This window comes from the organism of the source record quoted next, unplaced genomic scaffold (genome assembly GCF_019419815.1).
Source record: "Pyrus x bretschneideri cultivar Hongxiangsu unplaced genomic scaffold, Pyrus_bretschneideri_v1 Contig52, whole genome shotgun sequence".
NCBI classification, from domain to species: Eukaryota; Viridiplantae; Streptophyta; class Magnoliopsida; order Rosales; family Rosaceae; genus Pyrus; species Pyrus x bretschneideri.
The window spans coordinates 1,712,482-1,730,611 of record NW_025999790.1 but is presented as its reverse complement, the minus strand read 5'-3'; the positions used below and the strand labels follow the sequence as shown (position 1 = coordinate 1,730,611).

The window sequence follows — 18,130 nt, the reverse complement described above, 5'->3', positions numbered from 1 at the left end:
TTTGTTCTTGAACATTCTTCGTTCGGAGATGATTTATATGAAATATAACGGGTGCTTGAGTTCTACACAATCTGTCAGATACCTGGAGAGTCAGATTTTATTTTTCTCTTCTTTTTCAACAGAAAATTAGAAGGACGTATGTCAACAAATTAAGTAATCATATCAACAGCTGCATTTGTTGAAATGACGAATACCTGTTTAGATGCCAAAACAAAATCTGGCAACATCTTTGTTGAGGGATAATATTGCGAGGGTGGTTTCACAGCTAGAAAGTTAAAGCCACCAGGCATCGTAAGGGAGACCTCAAACAATGTAATTGGATGCTCAAGAAATCGTTGAATTTGTTAGTTGATCATTTAACGGAGCCTACCACTGGTGTGAGTATGCCGCGCAGTCAGCTAGTCCGATAATTTTTGGCATTCAAATTTCTTCTTACATAGGCCACAAAAAGGAGAAAGATATGACATGGGTAGACCACCACAGTGAATTATTGACATTTCATGTCAATAATATAAGAATAAGTGATACATATCTTTAGATTATTAACATGAGACCCCATTTAATAGTGTATGATTGCCATACAAGTTACTCCCCACAAAAACATATACTTTGAGCCATACATTGATATAAGGGACTACATAAATCTGCGCATCAATTCCATATTAAAGCTCCTGCAATGGGGAAAACAGATAAAAGATTGTCCCCCACATTACACGTGTACAAAACACGACTTCTCTATACAATGCCAAGTGTTTTTATAACAATTTCTTTTTGTGTTTTGATATATAAGGTTGAGAGTTAACTAGGACATATCATTTTCTTTCTAATAACGTAATGAGTGTTGTAAGACATATCTATCCTTGGGACAACCAAGTATCTCCCCTTGTCTCTAAAAAAAGTCCTCCCAGCCACTTAGCACTACTATTTATTAGTATTTTTCTTTACTTGTAAGTGAGAAGTCTTAAGTTCGATTTTCGTCAAAGAAGAATTCAAACCAAATTATTATGGCTAACTCATTGTGAGGCTTAGCTCACTTCCTCACCCCTTAGTATAGATATTATCATATAGTATAAACATAAAATTCTCCCCATTAGAAATTTACTTTGCTTCGCATGTCAAGTACATGGACTCAATTAGAAACCGGAACTGATATTTACACTCCTATTTTTTTCCTCCCTCACTCCTCAATTTAATTCTATTCATTGATTTTGCTTTTACTACTCAATGGTACGGCTAGGGGCAGAAAGTCCTTAGTGCTAAAAGAGAGTGTAAAAATCATTTCCTTTGCATATCTTTTTTTTTTTTTTTTAATATATCGACATTTTTACATTAAATAACATACAAAGAGGAATGTTTGATTCTTAAGATTAAGAAGAAGTTTCTCCTCAAAATATATTATGGCTGATTTACAAAATTTCATGTTTATGATAGAAACTTTTAATATTGTAAGTTGTTATGTAGAGATCGTCTCTAAAAAATCAATTAAAATAAGGTGGTTTAGTTAATTAACTTTAACAAATAGATAGACGGCTCGCAATACATTTATTGAATCCAATCATCTGAGTTATATAGCTTGATGACAAAATGATCTCATATCTATTAAATTTTTGTAGAGACATCTTTACAAAGTGATATTTAACATGAACAGATCATAAACACAAATTTTTGTGAATTAGTTAGAAAAAACTTTGACCAAGAACTTCTCATTGATTGAGTAGCCAAGTTTACTGGCACACTTACCTGCAGTTATTTTATAAAAAGCAAGATGAATCGATGATAACATTATCCACTACGAGCGGAAGAGCTCAGTTGTTATCAACTTATCATCATGGCAAGGCTTCTCATATCCAACACAGCCTCACTCACTCTCTCTCCTCCACCCGCCCCACCCTCACGTGCTTCATTCATCCCTCCGCACGTGCCCATATCGCCGGCAACACGTTTTCCCGGCCGGCAAACCAGAGGCCTAGAGGTGGTGACACGTGCGGGGCCCACCACAAGCCAGTACGTGTTCGCATTCGTTTTGCCGCTCTCTCTGATCGCCGTCACCGTTTTCACTTCCATCAGAGTCGCCGATAAGCTCGACCGAGACTTTCTTGAAGAGGTTCGTCGAATTTCTGCAAGTCGGTTTTTTGATTTGCATGCTGTTTAATGCTTTTGAATATTTGAATTCGCGTGATGATTCAAATGGACAAGGTTGCCAATGTATATATATGTGAGTGCGCGCGCCTAATAAATGCTGTTATTGCATTCATATTGCATATGAATTAACTCGGAAGAGTCAAGTGCTTTCCGACAATAAAAAATGCTTCTGACTGCGTGTGTGGCAGTAGAAGCGCTTTCTAGAGCAGGTAGTGCTTTTCAAGGAACGAACGTACGAGGATTTTTCATATATTTTTTTTGATATATTTATGAGCAAAAGTGCTTCCTACGGTAGCAATCCCAAACGCACTCAATCTGTCTTTCTTTGTTCTGGATGAATGATTTCTTCTGTAGTCATAGTGTTTGTGTTCTTGATGTAGATGGCAATTAACCAAGCGATCCGGGAAACGGATGAGGAAGGCGAAGCTGACAAGTCGATAGAAGAAAAGCCTGCACTTTCCCGTACTCGCAACCGGCCCAAAAGGGAAGTCTAAGCTTCATTTTCTTGCTCGGTAAAGCTTTAGTTTTGTACTTAGATCAGCCTGCGGCCGTGCATTACGAATCTGTCAATGTTAGCATTTTATGGACAAGCTTTTGAGAACAACACCTTCTCTTCCTCGAGAATAAGAGCGAAAGGCGAGTTTGAAGGTGATCCCCGTGAATGCGTGCGCTGTGTATTTTGTGTGTAGAAAAAGAAATATGGAATGAACAACAGGCAGAGAACATTTTGCTATTAGTGTTTCCAATATGAATGCCTTTTGTTTGCCAAATGGGATTGTAGAGAAATAATCCTTTCATATTCACGTAAGATAGTTGTTGGTCTATTGATACTTCTCTTCTCAATATTAGACGACGGCCCTAATTCAAATCAATGCATTTATGCAAGGATATGATCGAATACATGAAATTAGCAATACAATTGCAGTCACAATTTCTCTAGACAGATTATGAACACTATATATCTGGAATCTTCGACCGGTCATTAAAAATTTCAGGGTACCTCGCTCCTGCAATCTGGAACTGCTTCTCTTCTTTACCCTCACAGATGAATTTGTATATGCTGCGTCTTTAGCACCAGAAGAGTTGTTAACTCCCACTAGGAAACGATACTTGCGTTAGTTTACAAGCAACGACCAAACTGAACGACCAGCAAGCCAACATACAGAGTCTCAACCAGGGTCTCTGAGCCAAATTGCCAAATTGTACACTGAAGACTGAACCTCTAAATCATAACGAGACCACGGGCGATAAAGTTGTAGAGAAACAAAGAAAGCAGGCTAACCACATTCAGTAGAATCATACTGGTGAGAAATACACTTGCTGAGCAACCCGAATGACAACCTGCCAAACCAAAAAATCTAGCTTCCATAAGAGTTCACTAGCCTCTCCTACTATTTAGCTGTATGCATTTCTACCATCTTGTAGCTGAAGTAGGTTAAAAAACAGATTTTTCTTTCGGTGGCTGCATAATAATTTGAGTCCTAGACTTTCTGATATAAAAAAAAATAGTAACAATAATATGATTGACAGAATAGAAAGACGCATCACCACTTATAGACGGATGAAGTTTCGAAGTAAACATAGCCCATCAAAAACTGCATGCAGGGCTCTCTGCTACTGAAAACTTTTCAACCCATCATCTCCGCCATTTCGGATTTGCATTATTGGCAATAACTTGAAGTTAACGTGAACACTTCTTTGTATTTGATCTCTAATCCCAAAAGATGCCGAACTAAAAGCAGAACGAGCAAGAATCAGCTAACTAAAACAAATCAACTGAACATAAACTGTAACAGCATTGCGGCAAAGGTTTAAAACAAGGCTTTACAGTACAAAACTAACCTGGAATATTCATGAGACACCCAAAAAGCAAACATCATTGGCAATGACAGCTAACAAAATGCCCCACCAAAAAAAAAAAAGAAAAAAACCGGTGTACTTCCTCCATAGATGCATCCTAAATGGAGTGTTCTCACCACTCTGATACAATCCATGCATTATAAGCAAATTGCAACAGAAGGAAAGTCCAAGGTAACCAGTGACTTCAGTTCCTGCCTTTATGGTTTATAGTTTCATCCTGACAGCAGCTTAGAACCCTTTGCTTTCAACTTTTTTTCTAATCCAAAAAACTTCAACCCAGACACCACCAGATCTGCGGTCTTCTTCTTCATGTGTTCAATTAATACTTCATTATACACAATCATGTTGGCTTCTGTTAAAATATTGCGCTCTTTCAAATTTGAAAATATTTTTCTTGCCTCCTCTATTGTGCCATGCTTACACATGGCAGAGATTATAGCTGAGTATACAACATCATCTGGAAGACAACCCTGCTGCAGCATCTTGTTTATCACCTCAACCAACTTCTCAGCATTATTTGATTTACGTGCATGGAGAATGGTAAGAGAATACTTGAATCCTATGGACCCACTTGTCACGCTGGCTAAGCGGTCATGAACTAACAGCATAACTGCATCGATCTCTCCAATTTTGCAAAGTCCTCTAGCAAGCGAACAGTAGGCAGCAATCGAAGGAACACAGGACATCTCAATTATCTTATTATAACAGGCACAAGCTTCATGGATGTCACCATCTTCAACAAAACACATTATGCCAATGCTATAAGTACAGGAGTGGGACTGCAAATCCATATCCTTCATTTCATTAAAGAGAGACAATGCTTTCTTTATTTCCCTAGATTTTTGGAGGGCCTCCATAAGGATATTGTAGATTCCTAAACTATAATAACCATTAACTTTCAACTCTTCAAACACTTCCAAAGCCATCGTTACTCCATCCTCCTTTCCTACCATAAAGGAGAAGAATTTCGAAAGATCATCAATTACAGGAAAACCAATTTCTCCATCTGTGCAAGCATCTCGTATAACTTATCCATTCTTCTTGTCTCATTGTAGAACACCAAAATGGGATTCACCGTAGCAAAATCTGGCTGAAGACCCTCTTGAACCGTAACTCAGAAAATCTTCTAAGCCTTATCAACCCTCTTCACATTACATAAACCCTCGATAAGAGAATTATATATCCCCAAATCTGCCCTATACCCCGAATCCACCAAATCACGAGCCACCCCAACCTTCTTGTCTGCCACAAACCCCTCAACCAAGACCCCATAAATTGCTCTATCAATCAAGAAACCCTTTGCCTTCACCTCCCTAAACAACTCGTACCCTTTCTCCACCCTTACACAACCCTGTAACCAGAGTTTCATATGCCATAGGGTCTGCCTCAACCCTATCTCTCGTCATGTCCTCCCAAACCCTCAAACACCCATCCAAGTTTCCCTCCAAAAGCAAAACCTTAATCATTGCTGTGTATGCAAACACGTCCGGTTTGCACAATTTCACCCTCATTCTCTCCAAAAGCTGCAACATTTCATCAATTCTTCCCATTTTACACATACCCTTTATTAAGATCATGAAAGTAACACTCTCCTCCACCAATCCATCACCACGCAAATCTTTGTAAACCGATAAAGCCAAATCCAAATAACCGGTTTTCGCCAATGCATCCATGATCCTATTGTACAAGAAAACCCTAGGTTTAACCCCAACTTTCTTCATTTTTTTATACACATAATAAATCCTAAGACCTCTATTGGCATCAGCGTGCATTCTGATAAGAATCTCAAACTGTTTCTCGCTGGGCAGTTTGCCCTGCAAGTCCATCAGCTCGGGGACTTGGTCCGCCGACTGGAACCGGTTGGACCGGTTCAGGCAATAAGCCAAGGCATTGTATGAAGCACAAGTGTGCTTGAAACCCTTTTGCTTACCTGCCCAGTGGAAGTACTTGGAGGCTGAAACGGGGTCGACATGGACCTTGAGCACCTTGGCAACGAGGTCGGGTGTGACCCGGCGAAGCTTCCGGAGCTCCGAGACGACTGGAGGGTCGTGTCGTCGGGGTTGGGCGATGAAGTGGAGGGCAAGGAATGGGGCAGGTGTGGGTCCCACTTGGAGAGATCGAAGGGTCGGGATTGAGGGGCGGTGCTGGGGTGTTTGGGATTCGGGTGAGAGACGCGGTTTGAGAAGAGGCTGCCGCGGACGGTGGGGCGGTTCTGTGCGGGCTTGCGGTGGCCGTGGAAGAAGGTGAAGTTTTGGAATTTAGGTGGTGGGGACTGAGGTGGCATTTTCAAAATTTGTTACTATTGAGGTTCCAAGTTACAACTGACTTTTATAAAATAAAAAAATATTATCGAGGAACTACTTGTATACTATACAGAGATGAAAAATTGTATTCTTGCAAAAGAAGAAAGAGCATTCGAAGAGAGAGAAAGAGAGAAGTTTAGACAGAGAAAGGTATTCTTCACTATTTTTCTTAACTAATTACAAAGGTAGTTATGAGAAGTATATACAAGATGATTACACATGTAACTAGATTGCTCTCGTTCAAAGCCAGAACATTTGGTATCCGTTTGCACATCAGGACGGTAAGCGGATACCATATGTTCGGATACCAATTGCGTGATGCTATAAGCGGAAAGCTGCTTTTGAACAAAGCGATACCACACATGTTCGGTTACCACTTGTGTGAGCTATAAGCAGAAAGCTGCTTTTAAACAACGCAGAAAACCAAACAAGCATTCAAAAGCAGAAAATCAAACACAGCAATATCCAATCAAAAAATTTATAAACTTTGCCAGTCAATTTAGTACTGTGAGCTTATCCAGTAAACACTACACGTATCTCACTCCTTTCTGGGAAAGTAGCTGCAGGGCAACGGCCTGATAATATAACATCAAGGAATTGTACAATGATACATGCTGCAAAAGTTGAGAGTAATCATCAAAATTCAAAACCCTCAACACGATAGATTGATCCGATAGATTCTGTTCACAAACCCGGAAGGTCGGAAGATCCATCGAATTGCATTCTGTGGAAGAACATAATTACCCGTTTCCTGTCGCAGATGAGATAACAGAAATGATATACATATACTATGTAGAACATGCCTGCATATCAGCTTCTATTACGACCAGCTGGTGATTCAAAACACACGAACAAAAAGCAACCCCTTGTTTTTTATCACTCGCTACTCTTAGGCGAAACTGACCCTCTTTCTGTTATTTTCCCTACTCCAGTAGTTACCTGTTTGATAATCACTCCCTTGCAATCTTGAGCCTTTATAGCCTGATCTATACTGGTGAGGGTGTCCCCTCTTATAGCCACCATCGTTCCTTGCTCCCCGACCACTATTTGTTATCCCAAAATCCAAATTATTTTTCTGGTTATTATGGCTCTCCCACTGTTTCTGACCCCATTCATCTCCTCTACGATCTCTCCATTCTCTATCTTTTAGAGATTTGCTGTTTTGACTAGGACCATACTTCCAAGAATTTTCACCACGACCCAAGTTCTTTGACTCCTGGTCGCAGCCCCAAGAATTAGACACCGGATCAGCCCATCTACTACCTTTCACAGAGGCAACATCCTGACAGCCTCCTTCCCAAGGATTGACACCATTATCCCAACTCTTTGGCACGGTGATACCGTCCTCCATCTGGTTCCATCCCCGCGACTCATTCCTTCTATCTTCCCATGCATTCTTCTCCGTCTCAGTAGTTCCATTGCCCTGAGTAATTCCACGTTCCCAAGGGTCGTCACGATTAGTTTTCCACTGGTTCCTGCCTGGAGCTTTATTTATCAAATGTCCACTACCCTGAATGTTATCACATTCCCAAGAATTTGTATGAGTATCGGGGACAGTGTTATGTTCATCGGGAGGAACAAAATCTGAATATTTTGCCCTCTTGTTTGTTTGCTCAATCTTGCCTTGCCCTTCTCCCTCATCAGGAGCAAAGTACTCTCGATCCACTTCCTTAATGAGTGCAGGATCGATGTTAGGGTTCCAATCTATTGCATCAATATAAATATTTGGATCAGGCAGAGATGCGTCAAAGGGGAGACCATTGATGTCTGCCCAAAAGCGCTTTTTTGCATTTTGAAATGCCTCCTCTGCACCTGAGTCATTCCAATTGAGTATAATACTACTTCCATACATATAATTTTTTGCATCTACTACCTTCCACCATGGTATAGACCCAACCAATGTGCAGTACTGCTTTTCCCAATAAGGTATACCATCCTGCCGACTCCCTATGAATTAAAAAAAAAAGAGTATTAAAAATTCAAGTAATATCCAACGCCATTGGTGCTGCCGGAACTCCAACATAAGTTGAGGGCATTTCATGACAAGGAATGACTCTTACAATGACGAAATTATTAAGACATACAGAATTAAGGCACAAAATGTCCTGTGCCACATGACCAACAACAAATAAAAGGAAAAGGAAAACAGAAAGTAGAGCACACACATCTCTAACAACTTTAAGAAAAATCTATTTGAACAATTTCAAGAATCTAAGCAGTTTTGATAGAAACCTTACAACGCACGAGACAGAACTAGTTATGTTATGGTTTCTTCTTTTCTTCACAACGAACTGTTAATGGAACCGAAAAGCCTACGACAACTCGAAATAACGAAAATTTGTATCCACAGATAACAAAGATCTAGAAATGAAATAGCCGCCTTTCGAAACAGCACATAACACACATTACTACACAGGAGCCCAGTAAAATTTGGAGTATAATGTAGAATCTGTATCCAATTACCGGTCTTTAATCCAAACGAGTGTCATATAATAAGTTCTTTCTAGCATTGCCCTCCAATGTTATCAAACCCACCATACATTTTCAATAATTTTCTCAGTTGAACAAATAAACAATCAAAAACATCAATGTTCTCATAAGTCGATATTTTCTCGGCAACCAAACATAAATCACTGTTTCATTACATGGAAAAAAGGGTAAAAATTGAAACGATAAAAACCCACCAAGAAAAACCCACAAAAACCAACAATTTAAGAAGAACCCAATTCAATTTTAATCGTAAGATACACAAAAAAAACAAAAAAATAAAATTAATTTTACCAGAAGGAGGAGGAGGTTGAGGGTGAAATGGCAGAGGCGATGGGTCCGGAAGCTTTTCCTGACGGCAGAATCTACGGCGGGGACGATGAATCCACTTGCCCATTTGCTCAATTCCAACAACACATCCACTGAGAGGCAGGGAAATTGGATTCAAATCAAGAAAATCTAGCGTTCAGAAGTACTATTGCAGGATCTTCACCTTTTTGCACAGAGAGAGAGAGAGAGAGAGAGAGAGAGAGAGAGAGGATTTTATAGTTGAGAGCAGTTGAGTTCAGAGGGAGGATAATGGGCTTCAGTTGGGAAGATGGTACGCTGTAGTCTGGCAGGCGGCGACTCAGGAGGTTTTGACAGCGGAAATGGTGGAAGTCGGTGCTCTACTCGATCCGCTATTCAGGCCCATCTTTTAGGTCCAACGGAGTCCACTGGCTGATGACCCAATTTTAGGCCCAGCCCAAATTTTAAGTTTAACAACTAGCACTGGGCCCACACAAGTGGTGGGCGAAAGTTATCTCTCTTTCCTTAAAACGTGGGGACATTTTTTTGTTAAATTACTTTAATGTCCCTGATTTTTTTCTTGATATTTATTTCTTTCAATCATGCATGGAAGGTATAATAGGGAAAAAAATCATCATGACACAAGGGAATGGGAAGCTCAATAGCAACCCATAAACTTTACAAATAGGGGCATTTCATTGATAACGATAGAAAGAGCGGTCCACATAAGCCATTAAAACCAAAATAAGAGCACTCTAACTAACACGAATAGGACCGGATCAAACATCGCTCTATTAGTTATCTTTAATTTTTTATTGACAAATAAAGTTTTATTAATAGAAAGTACAGATATTTGACAAAAAAATTGAAAGTATTGTGAAAACACTTTTTGGAGGAGCACCTACAATGCGCTACTCCAAGAAGTACTTAAGGCCCGATTTGAAGTGTTTATGTAAGAAATACTTACACTCATGAGCACTTTTGGCTAGAAATTCAGTTTTCAGCCAAATATAATAAAAACACTTTTAGTTATTAAAAAACACTTTTAACACGTGCATAAATAGTCCCAAATAAGTCATTACATATTTTTTATGATTGTTATGTGATTCTATTAGAAATGCTTTCTAAACAACATTTTTAATCGAACTAGCATTTAAAAGTTAGATAAAAACAAAAATTAAAGTGCACAAACTCACAACATTGTAACAATAGTGCTATAAAGATCAAATTTAAACAATAGAGCTATAAAAATCAAATTTAATATCTAATTCTTACTTAAATCAACATGAAGTATGCCTTACAAAAGAATCTCAATTCCCATGTTTTTCTTTAAAAGAAAAATGATTAATATGAATTGCATGTATAGATTTTTAGTTAGCCTACCTAGTCTTGTAATTCTACAGTTCTTGAGTAAAACATGCATACAATCTAGTAAGGCGTTTTAGTTAAAATGGTCCCTGAGATTTGCATAACACATAACTTTGGTTCTTGAGATTTAAAATCAATAGAAGTGGTCCTTGAGATTATCCATTATCCATTATTTTGGTCATTCCGTTAATAAACTCCGTTAAGTTGAGGGTATAAAACATAACTTTAGTCCCTAAGATTTGCATAACACATAATTTTTGTCCCTATGATTTGTATAACACATAAATTTGGTCCCTAAAATTGTCCACCGTCCATCATTGTGGCCCTTCCATTAAAAAGTTTAGGGATCACTTAATGGAGTTTTTTAATGGAATGGCCAAAATAATGGATGATGGACAATCTCAAGGACCACTTCTCTTGATTTTAAATCTCAATTACCAAAGTTATGTGTTATGAAAATCTTAGAGACCATTTTGACTAAAAAGCCATCTAGTAATTATATAGGACCATAGGAGGAGGCTTAAGAGTTAAGAAGTGTTTGCCTCACTAGTTAATTTGTAAAAAAAAAGGCACGAGAAGATTGTTAAGGTATATGCATTTACTTAGTACATTTGTCTTCTAACGGTTAAACTTACAACTCAAAAATAAAATAATTTATATTTAATCATATCTAACTCTTAATATATTGAGTAAATTCATATACCATAGCCAAACCCAAGAATGTAAATATGACAAGACGACTCCTTAGAGAGATTTTTCAGTCTACCCAAATCACAAAGTAGTACATCACATGTTATTGTATAATTAAAGAGATACTTGAAAAAAAAAAAAAAAGACATTTTCTACTAATTGTATAATAACATGTAATGTACTATCTCACGTTCTGAATACACTGAAAAATCTCCTGTCTCTTTGGGCCCTTCAACAGCTGTCCTCCCTCTCTCACACAACCTAATAATAAGTATTGTTTCCTTTGTTTTTTCCCCCACATTGGCACATTCTCTCATCTCATGCAGATTTGCACATTGTGACTCCCCCACTTCCTTCAATAATTCCTCTCTCTCTCTCTCTCTCTCTCTCTCTCTCTCTCTCTCTCTCTCTCTCTCTCACACAATAGTGGTGGGGTGTGTGGATTTGGGAGCAGTCTATATCCGCCTATTCTTTTTCTATGACTCTAACGCTTAGTCACAAATGTATACATTAAAGTAGTTGCGTATGGTACGTTATCTTTAAGCTTTGAGTCCCACAAACTTCCAACTAATTGGTACAACACTACTGTTTTGTGAGACTGACTAAGATATTACTCATCCCGCATAAAAAATAACGAACCAAAGTTCTAGTCAACAAGGAAAAGGAAATATCCAAAGCTTCCACTTCAACCAAATAAGAGAGCCTCTGGCACAAGAACGCTGTCACAATTGTGTCTTACATTAATAATACAAAAACATGTGAAGAGAAATTAATACTACGTATTCTTGTATTATTGGAATGGAACGTTAACGTAAGAGTTTATTTGCGCCATAAGAGTATTTGAACAGAATGAAGATTTAGATTCATCCCAAGAATTGAGAATGGTGAAGAGTTTTCGCACAGTGTGTTTTAAACCTTTGTCCTGATAGTTGGTAATAATGTCACATCAACTATAGTTTGTTTATTAAGTGCTTTTCGCGCTTATTTTCTCCTTCTACACTGTACATGTAATTATTTATTTTGTTTTGAGTGATTTTCACGCTCATTTTCTCCTTTTCTTTCTTCTCTTGACTTGTAAGTGAGAGGTTTTATGTTCAATTATCGCCAAAGGTAAAGTTGAACCATATTATTATGGCAAGTCCATTGTAAGGCCTAGTCTACTCCCCTATCCCTTTAGTTTAGATATTATTGTTTGTTAAAAAAAATTAAAACAAACACGGATGTCCAAGGAAAGAGAATGATTGTGTGAAAATCATTCTCCTTAATTTTTTTTGTTTTGTTAAACGATAGATTTGTTAGATTAGATGTTAGTTAGGGAGCCAACGGGATTCGAACCCATGTTGTGGTGCAAGAACAACACTCTTCTCTATCACTGTGGTAGATGGTCACTTGCCTAAAACAGAAACAAAAGGAAAGAAAAATAAACGATGGCAAGATAGTTTTAGTGGTTAGCGCTTGAAACTTGTACCTTATCATCTAGTTAACCTCTTTCTCTCTATAATCACATACAATTGTAATAAAAAAGGGGGGACCCCGTGCTGGGGAGGAGGAGGGGAGGGTTAACTTTAATCATTGAAGAAGTTTGAAATTTAAAATAAATCTGTTGTTAGATTACATATTGATTATAGTCCCTTGATGTGTCCTTAATTCAAAATAATTAATGTGTATTTTATTTAATATCTCTTATTAAATATTTAAATTTATTAATATACACATTCTAATTTATTTTTTGACCAATATTAATTTTATTTAACATTCTTCAAACTTAAAAGATTCAATTAATGTACCTAAATGTTAGTACTGAAATGTATTATATTGAATTAATGTATTTAAATGTTAGTACTGAAATGTATTATATTAAATTAATGTACATAAATGTGTGTACCGAAATGTATGCATCGAAATGTTAATACTGAAATGTATGTATTGAAATATGTGTACCTAAATGTTTGTATTGGAATGTATGTACCAGAATGTGTGTACCTAAATGTATGCACTGAAATGTATTATAATGAATTTAATGTACCTAAATGAAGAAGACCAAGTATATCGAAATATATTATATAACAAAAATTAGTTTATCTAAATGTTTACAACAAAATATATTACAATGAATGAAATGAAAAATTAATACATTAAAATTAGGAAGAAAAAGAGAAATAATTAAATCATCAAAATGTAATTAATAAATGAGGTGATTAATGTATCAAGGAACTAAAATTAGATTTTTGATCTTACTCATGATTTTAATCTAAAAGTTATCTTTGCTACAGATTAAAATGAAATTTCCTAAAAAAAGGAAAAAACTCTCTCCACGTCAGCTAAACTGACCATAGCTAATGTGGCATAATCACTAGTTATCCTTGTAAAATATTCAGTTTGAAATTTGAAGTGCAGAATTCCACATCATACATGATGGATTGCAGTTGCATGGTATCAAAACTGACACAAGTAAATGATGGGGATATTTCAGTAATTTGATTCCTGGGAGACATTTGAACATGTTTTGCTGCAGCAGCTGTGAAAATGGAGGGCTGGAGAAAGATGAGAAGGCCCCATCAAAAGCGTGCTTCTCATAATTCAATACGACCCTCTCTGGCTCCCTTCCTCCCTCCATGAACACATACTTAGGTCCACTGAGTGAACAGAAGAAACTCATCATCAACAAGAAGAATATACACGTATATGTGTGTGTGTATTATGTGAATTATAGTGATTCGACATGAAAAATAGTGTCAGCTAGGGGTGCAACTTGGGTTGGGCCAATCCGAACCCGCTCATGTCTAACTCGACTTTAAATCCAAACAAACGAATTTTTTTTTAGTTATCACCCATCTGAACCTAACCCGATTTCAATCCGTTCATTAATTGAGTTGAATTAGATTGATCATTTGATCAACCCAACCAACCCAACCCGATTAACCAAACCTAATTGAGTTGAGCTGTGCAACATGCTTCTGAATGACCTTTGCACCTTCGCGCCTTCATAAGAACCTACTGATATGATATACAATTTGACTTGAAAGTAATCACATTGAGTTTGTTCTGCTTTTCACATCACATCACATCCTGTAAAACAACTGCCTTTATTAAATTAATATTGCAACTATTCGACCTCTCTTTGAGATCTGCTTCACAGTTTGAGTTGTGATTGTTTCTTTTTTTTTTTTTTTTTTTTTTTGAACGCCAGTTGTGATTGTTTCTTATGCTGCTTTCTTGTGCCGATTCAGACGAAGCAGGCTATTGAGCAAGTAAATTTGAGGGAAAGTGATTTAAGGTCAGTTGTTTGCTAATACAAATAGGTTGATGTCTTTGTCGATGTATACATGCATGTGCGGGTCCTTTCAGAAACATAGGATTTAAAATTCGATGTTGACGCCTAATTAAAACTTGAAAAAGTTGGACAACTCAAACTCAACCTAAGTAAATCCGAATCCGATTAAATCCGAGCCCTAATGAATCCGATTAAAACCCAACCCAAATCCGATCTCGAATTGTAAAAGTTGGGTTAAGATTGTGTTGACCTTCCAACCTACCCGAGTTGCCCCCTAGTGTCAACTGTTGATATCCGACGCCCTCCCCCTCCGTCTTTTGATTGAAAAACAAACATACCCTCTTCAAAATTTAGATTGTCTTATCAACTTGGAAATTTAACAGGACCTTCTTAGGGTCTGATTACTCAGTTTCCAAATAATAAACAATTGTTTCTCTTCCTCCTTCCCCCAACAACTTTCCTAATGAACACCCTTTCCCGTATACTTATACCAAGTATATGAAATTATGAACTTTTGAGTGCATTCTAAGTGATCTTCCCTGCACTTTATAAAAGTGGCATTCAAATTCCTAGTTGCTGATGCTGTGATTCGTGTTCGCTAATCGAATGGCGCGATTTTCGGGAGAGGGGTGAGATTCTGTTTAGATCTCAGTTTCACAATATCTGCATAGAATTTAGTAAATTTACCATTTTTGGTGACTGTTTCAAGCTATGATGTATAATTTCATTCGCTTAATTTGGTATTATTTGCTTGATTGTTTGTGCAAATGGATCATTGCTTCTGCAAAACCAACTTCATATATTCTTCCACTCAGTGTGGTGTGATGTGATCAATCTGGTTCATCAATGGCAAAGAAGAGCTGGCTCAGTATAGTAAAGAGGTTCTTTGTTTCAGACACACAATCCAAGCAAAAAAATGTAAGCATTCTGCTTGTCTGCTCTTTTTATTTTTTTTTATTTGCAGTCTGGGAAGTGATTTTCGCACACCGATGTTTATTTCTCTCTGTTAAGTGTATATTTATTTATTCAATCCAAAGATTAGAGAGAAACACGAGTATGCAAAGGGAAAAAATGGTGTATGTAAATCGCTTCCTTTAAGGTTTTGAGTTTCAGTCCTCATTAATTAATTTGCTCAATTATTTTAAGGAGAAGAGAAGAAGATGGATTTTTGGAAAGCTTAAGATCAAAGGACGACCCTCACTAACAGCACCTTCACCAACATCGCCGTCGAAAGAGAGGACACGAAACGAGGCAGATGAAGAACAGAGCAAGCATGCAATGTCTGTGGCTATTGCCAGCACTGCTGCTGCAGAAGCAGCTGTTGCAGCAGCTCATGCTGCTGTTGAGGTTGTACGGCTCACCGGCACCCAACCATCTTCTTCTGACCAATGTTTGAAGGAGGAGGCAAAAGTGTTGTCAGTCACTACAGCTCAAAGAAAGGCAACTGAAAGGGTACAAGAGTTTGCTGTTGTCAAAATACAAACTGCCTTCAGAGGTTACCTTGTGAGTTTAATTTCTCTCTCTTATACAAAAATTACATTATTTTTTATCAGTTTTTGCTAAATGGTTTCTGAATCGTTCTGCTATACGTCCATGTATGGTATACATCGCATTTTAAGCGACTTAGACTCGCCTATTAACTTATGTCATACATTGACGTCTAGATTTTTTTTCAGTTTGAATTGGTATTGGAAGTTCGAGAAACATGGAAATTAATGTTACATCTTATGCGAACATTGCAGGCAAGGAAAGCTTTGAGAGCACTGAAGGGTATAGTGAAGCTACAAGCCATTATCCGAGGACGGGCTGTGAGACGCCAAGCAATGACTACGCTCAAGTGCTTGCAGTCCATAATAAACATCCAATCGCATGCCTGCGCAAGGCGACTCCAAACCATTGAAGACGCTTACTATGGTGATGAACACAATGAGTTTGAAAACTTGAGAGACAAGATAATAAGGGTAGGTCTCGCAAATGGCTTTCACAATGTTAGCAAAAGAAAATGTGTTCCTTTTCTCCATTTAGGGAAATCTTTGCATAATGTGATATTTGATGAAATTGTGAAATTTTTAGATGGATTCAAACAGCGAAAGAAGGTGGGATGACAGCGTTACTTCACAGAAAGAGGCAGAGGCCATGTTTCTAAGCAAGAAAGAAGCTATGCTCAAGAGAGAACGGATAAGGGAATACTCGTATAGTCATCGGGTACGCTTCTCTACTTTATAATCTTCATTTTGTTTCTCCTTTAAGATGACAAGTGATTTCCGCAATCGTTTCTCCATATACCCTTGTTTATTTTTGCCTTTGGATTGAATAAATCAGAAGAAAATCAAGGGACGTAAATAAATAGGGGCATACATAAGGAGAAAAAAAGGCGTGTGAAAATAATTTCACTATAAGAAATAGCTTCTCCTACTAAGTTGTCTACGAAAGTATTTTGCAGAAGTCAGCAGAATCAGAGAGAAACAAGGTGAACGGAAGATGGAGATACTGGTTGGACCAATGGGTAGATACACAACTTACTAAAAGTAAAGAGCTTGAGGACTTGGACACAGTTTTTGCTTCAAACGCAAGGCAAAAAGAGGAATTTGGAGAAAAACAACTTAGGATGAGAAACTTTCAGAAACAAAAAATTCAGATCGAAGGAATGGATTCTCCGGTTTTTGTTCCAAGAAGATCTTCTTACCACAAAAAGCAGTGCTCGTTAGGGGATGAGAATTTGTTCGCAAGCTCTCCTGTTGTTCCAACTTACATGGCTGCAACAAAATCTGCCAAGGCAAAAACAAGGTCTCTAAGTTCCCCCAAGGTAAGGGCAGGGAATTTTGATACTTGTTCAGAAAGCTACTCGCCATGCAAGAAGAACATCTCTCTTATATCTTCTGTAGTCAGTGAAATGCCGATAAGCAGTAGTACCGCACGAAGAATGGGAAAGTCCAGTAGTCTCCAGCAACGATCTCCGAGCTTGAGGGGCCTTGCAAGTCCTATAAAATCAAGGCAGACTCCGAAGGATCGAAGCTTCGACTCAGAGTGCTCAATCTCATATTGGGATAGACAAAGCACATGCAGATGATGATTTCAGTTTGCATTAGAGAAAGATAATTTGGTTAGTGTGTTGTTTGGGTTGGATTGCAGAAGTGATATTTATAAATTACAAGTGAAGCCCTCTATGAGCACTGCTTCGAGTCGTGTAACATGAAGAGAAATTAGCTCAAATGATCAATTCACAAATCTCAGTTGATGAAATAATCATTCGTAGTATTTGATCAATATGTTGTCAATGTTTGGTCAATACATCATTAAGGTTTGATTAATATGTCGTCAATATTTAATTTTGATCGGTTTCCCAATTAAGATTTCTAAAATGATCATTTCAGTCAGTTTTCAAAATATTTTCACATTTCAGGAAAGAAAAGGCAGCTATGCATATATTTGTTTTAAAAACTTTGGTGTTTGAAACTTGCAAATCACATGTTTTAGAAGCTGTCGGCTTAATATTTATGTTCTCCAGGGCCCAAGATGGGCTAGATACAAGCAAAAGATGATGTGACGAGAATTTCACATTAGATAAGTACAATAATAATCTAAGTCTAAAAATAGATGGTTCACTTAAATTCGCACCGATACTTTTTGTGATAAAAACCTCACACTTAAGGTCTATTGGGCACAGTATTAGGCCTAAGTGATTAAGTTAGAGACAATATTGATTCGTGGCAGCCTT

The 18,130-nt window shown here is 37.6% G+C and overlaps 3 protein-coding genes and 1 pseudogene across 6 annotated transcripts; 2 read left to right on the top strand and 2 right to left on the bottom strand.

Moving 5' to 3' along the window:
* Nucleotides 1–1,786: 1,786 nt before the first annotated feature.
* Nucleotides 1,787–2,966, top strand: LOC103945553. The gene is made up of 2 exons (XM_009356137.3): nt 1,787–2,104; nt 2,523–2,966. Exons 1-2 carry the CDS (start codon nt 1,829–1,831, stop codon nt 2,634–2,636), a joined length of 390 nt encoding a protein of 129 aa, XP_009354412.1. The 5' UTR covers nt 1,787–1,828; the 3' UTR covers nt 2,637–2,966.
* Nucleotides 2,967–3,018: 52 nt separating this feature from the next.
* On the bottom strand, nt 3,019–9,423 carry LOC103945619 (annotated as a pseudogene).
* On the bottom strand, nt 7,195–9,189 carry LOC103945552. Its single transcript, XM_009356136.3, has 2 exons — nt 9,087–9,189; nt 7,195–8,252 (listed from the first exon to the last, which is right to left on the bottom strand). Exons 1-2 carry the CDS (start codon nt 9,187–9,189, stop codon nt 7,195–7,197), a joined length of 1,161 nt encoding a protein of 386 aa, XP_009354411.2.
* Nucleotides 9,424–14,645: 5,222 nt separating the features above from the next.
* LOC103945551 (protein IQ-DOMAIN 11) lies at nt 14,646–17,679 on the top strand. 4 transcript variants are annotated; one of them, XM_048570185.1, is made up of 6 exons: nt 14,646–15,041; nt 15,228–15,330; nt 15,565–15,915; nt 16,155–16,373; nt 16,486–16,617; nt 16,856–17,679. In XM_048570185.1, exons 2-6 carry the CDS (start codon nt 15,259–15,261, stop codon nt 17,480–17,482), a joined length of 1,401 nt encoding a protein of 466 aa, XP_048426142.1. In that variant the 5' UTR covers nt 14,646–15,041; nt 15,228–15,258; the 3' UTR covers nt 17,483–17,679. The 4 variants fall into 4 exon arrangements, with proteins under 4 accessions (XP_048426142.1, XP_048426141.1, XP_009354410.2 ...); XM_048570184.1 differs by having other exon boundaries at nt 14,647–15,041; nt 15,206–15,330; XM_009356135.3 differs by having other exon boundaries at nt 14,648–15,041; nt 15,559–15,915.
* Nucleotides 17,680–18,130: the final 451 nt, after the last annotated feature.

Excerpts from the sequence above, each read along its gene's own strand:
- LOC103945553 (XM_009356137.3), top strand. The coding sequence starts at position 1,829 with ATGGCAAGGCTTCTCATATCCAACACAGCCTCACTCACTCTCTCTCCT. Across the intron at positions 2,105-2,522 it reads ACCGAGACTTTCTTGAAGAG|ATGGCAATTAACCAAGCGAT; the intron begins GTTCGTCGAATT and ends TTCTTGATGTAG.
- LOC103945551 (XM_009356135.3), top strand. The coding sequence starts at position 15,259 with ATGGCAAAGAAGAGCTGGCTCAGTATAGTAAAGAGGTTCTTTGTTTCA. Across the intron at positions 15,331-15,558 it reads CACAATCCAAGCAAAAAAAT|GAGAAGAGAAGAAGATGGAT; the intron begins GTAAGCATTCTG and ends AATTATTTTAAG. Across the intron at positions 16,374-16,485 it reads TGAGAGACAAGATAATAAGG|ATGGATTCAAACAGCGAAAG; the intron begins GTAGGTCTCGCA and ends TGAAATTTTTAG.
- LOC103945552 (XM_009356136.3), bottom strand. The coding sequence starts at position 9,189 with ATGGGCAAGTGGATTCATCGTCCCCGCCGTAGATTCTGCCGTCAGGAA. Across the intron at positions 8,253-9,086 it reads TCAACCTCCTCCTCCTTCTG|GGAGTCGGCAGGATGGTATA; the intron begins GTAAAATTAATT and ends TTTAATTCATAG.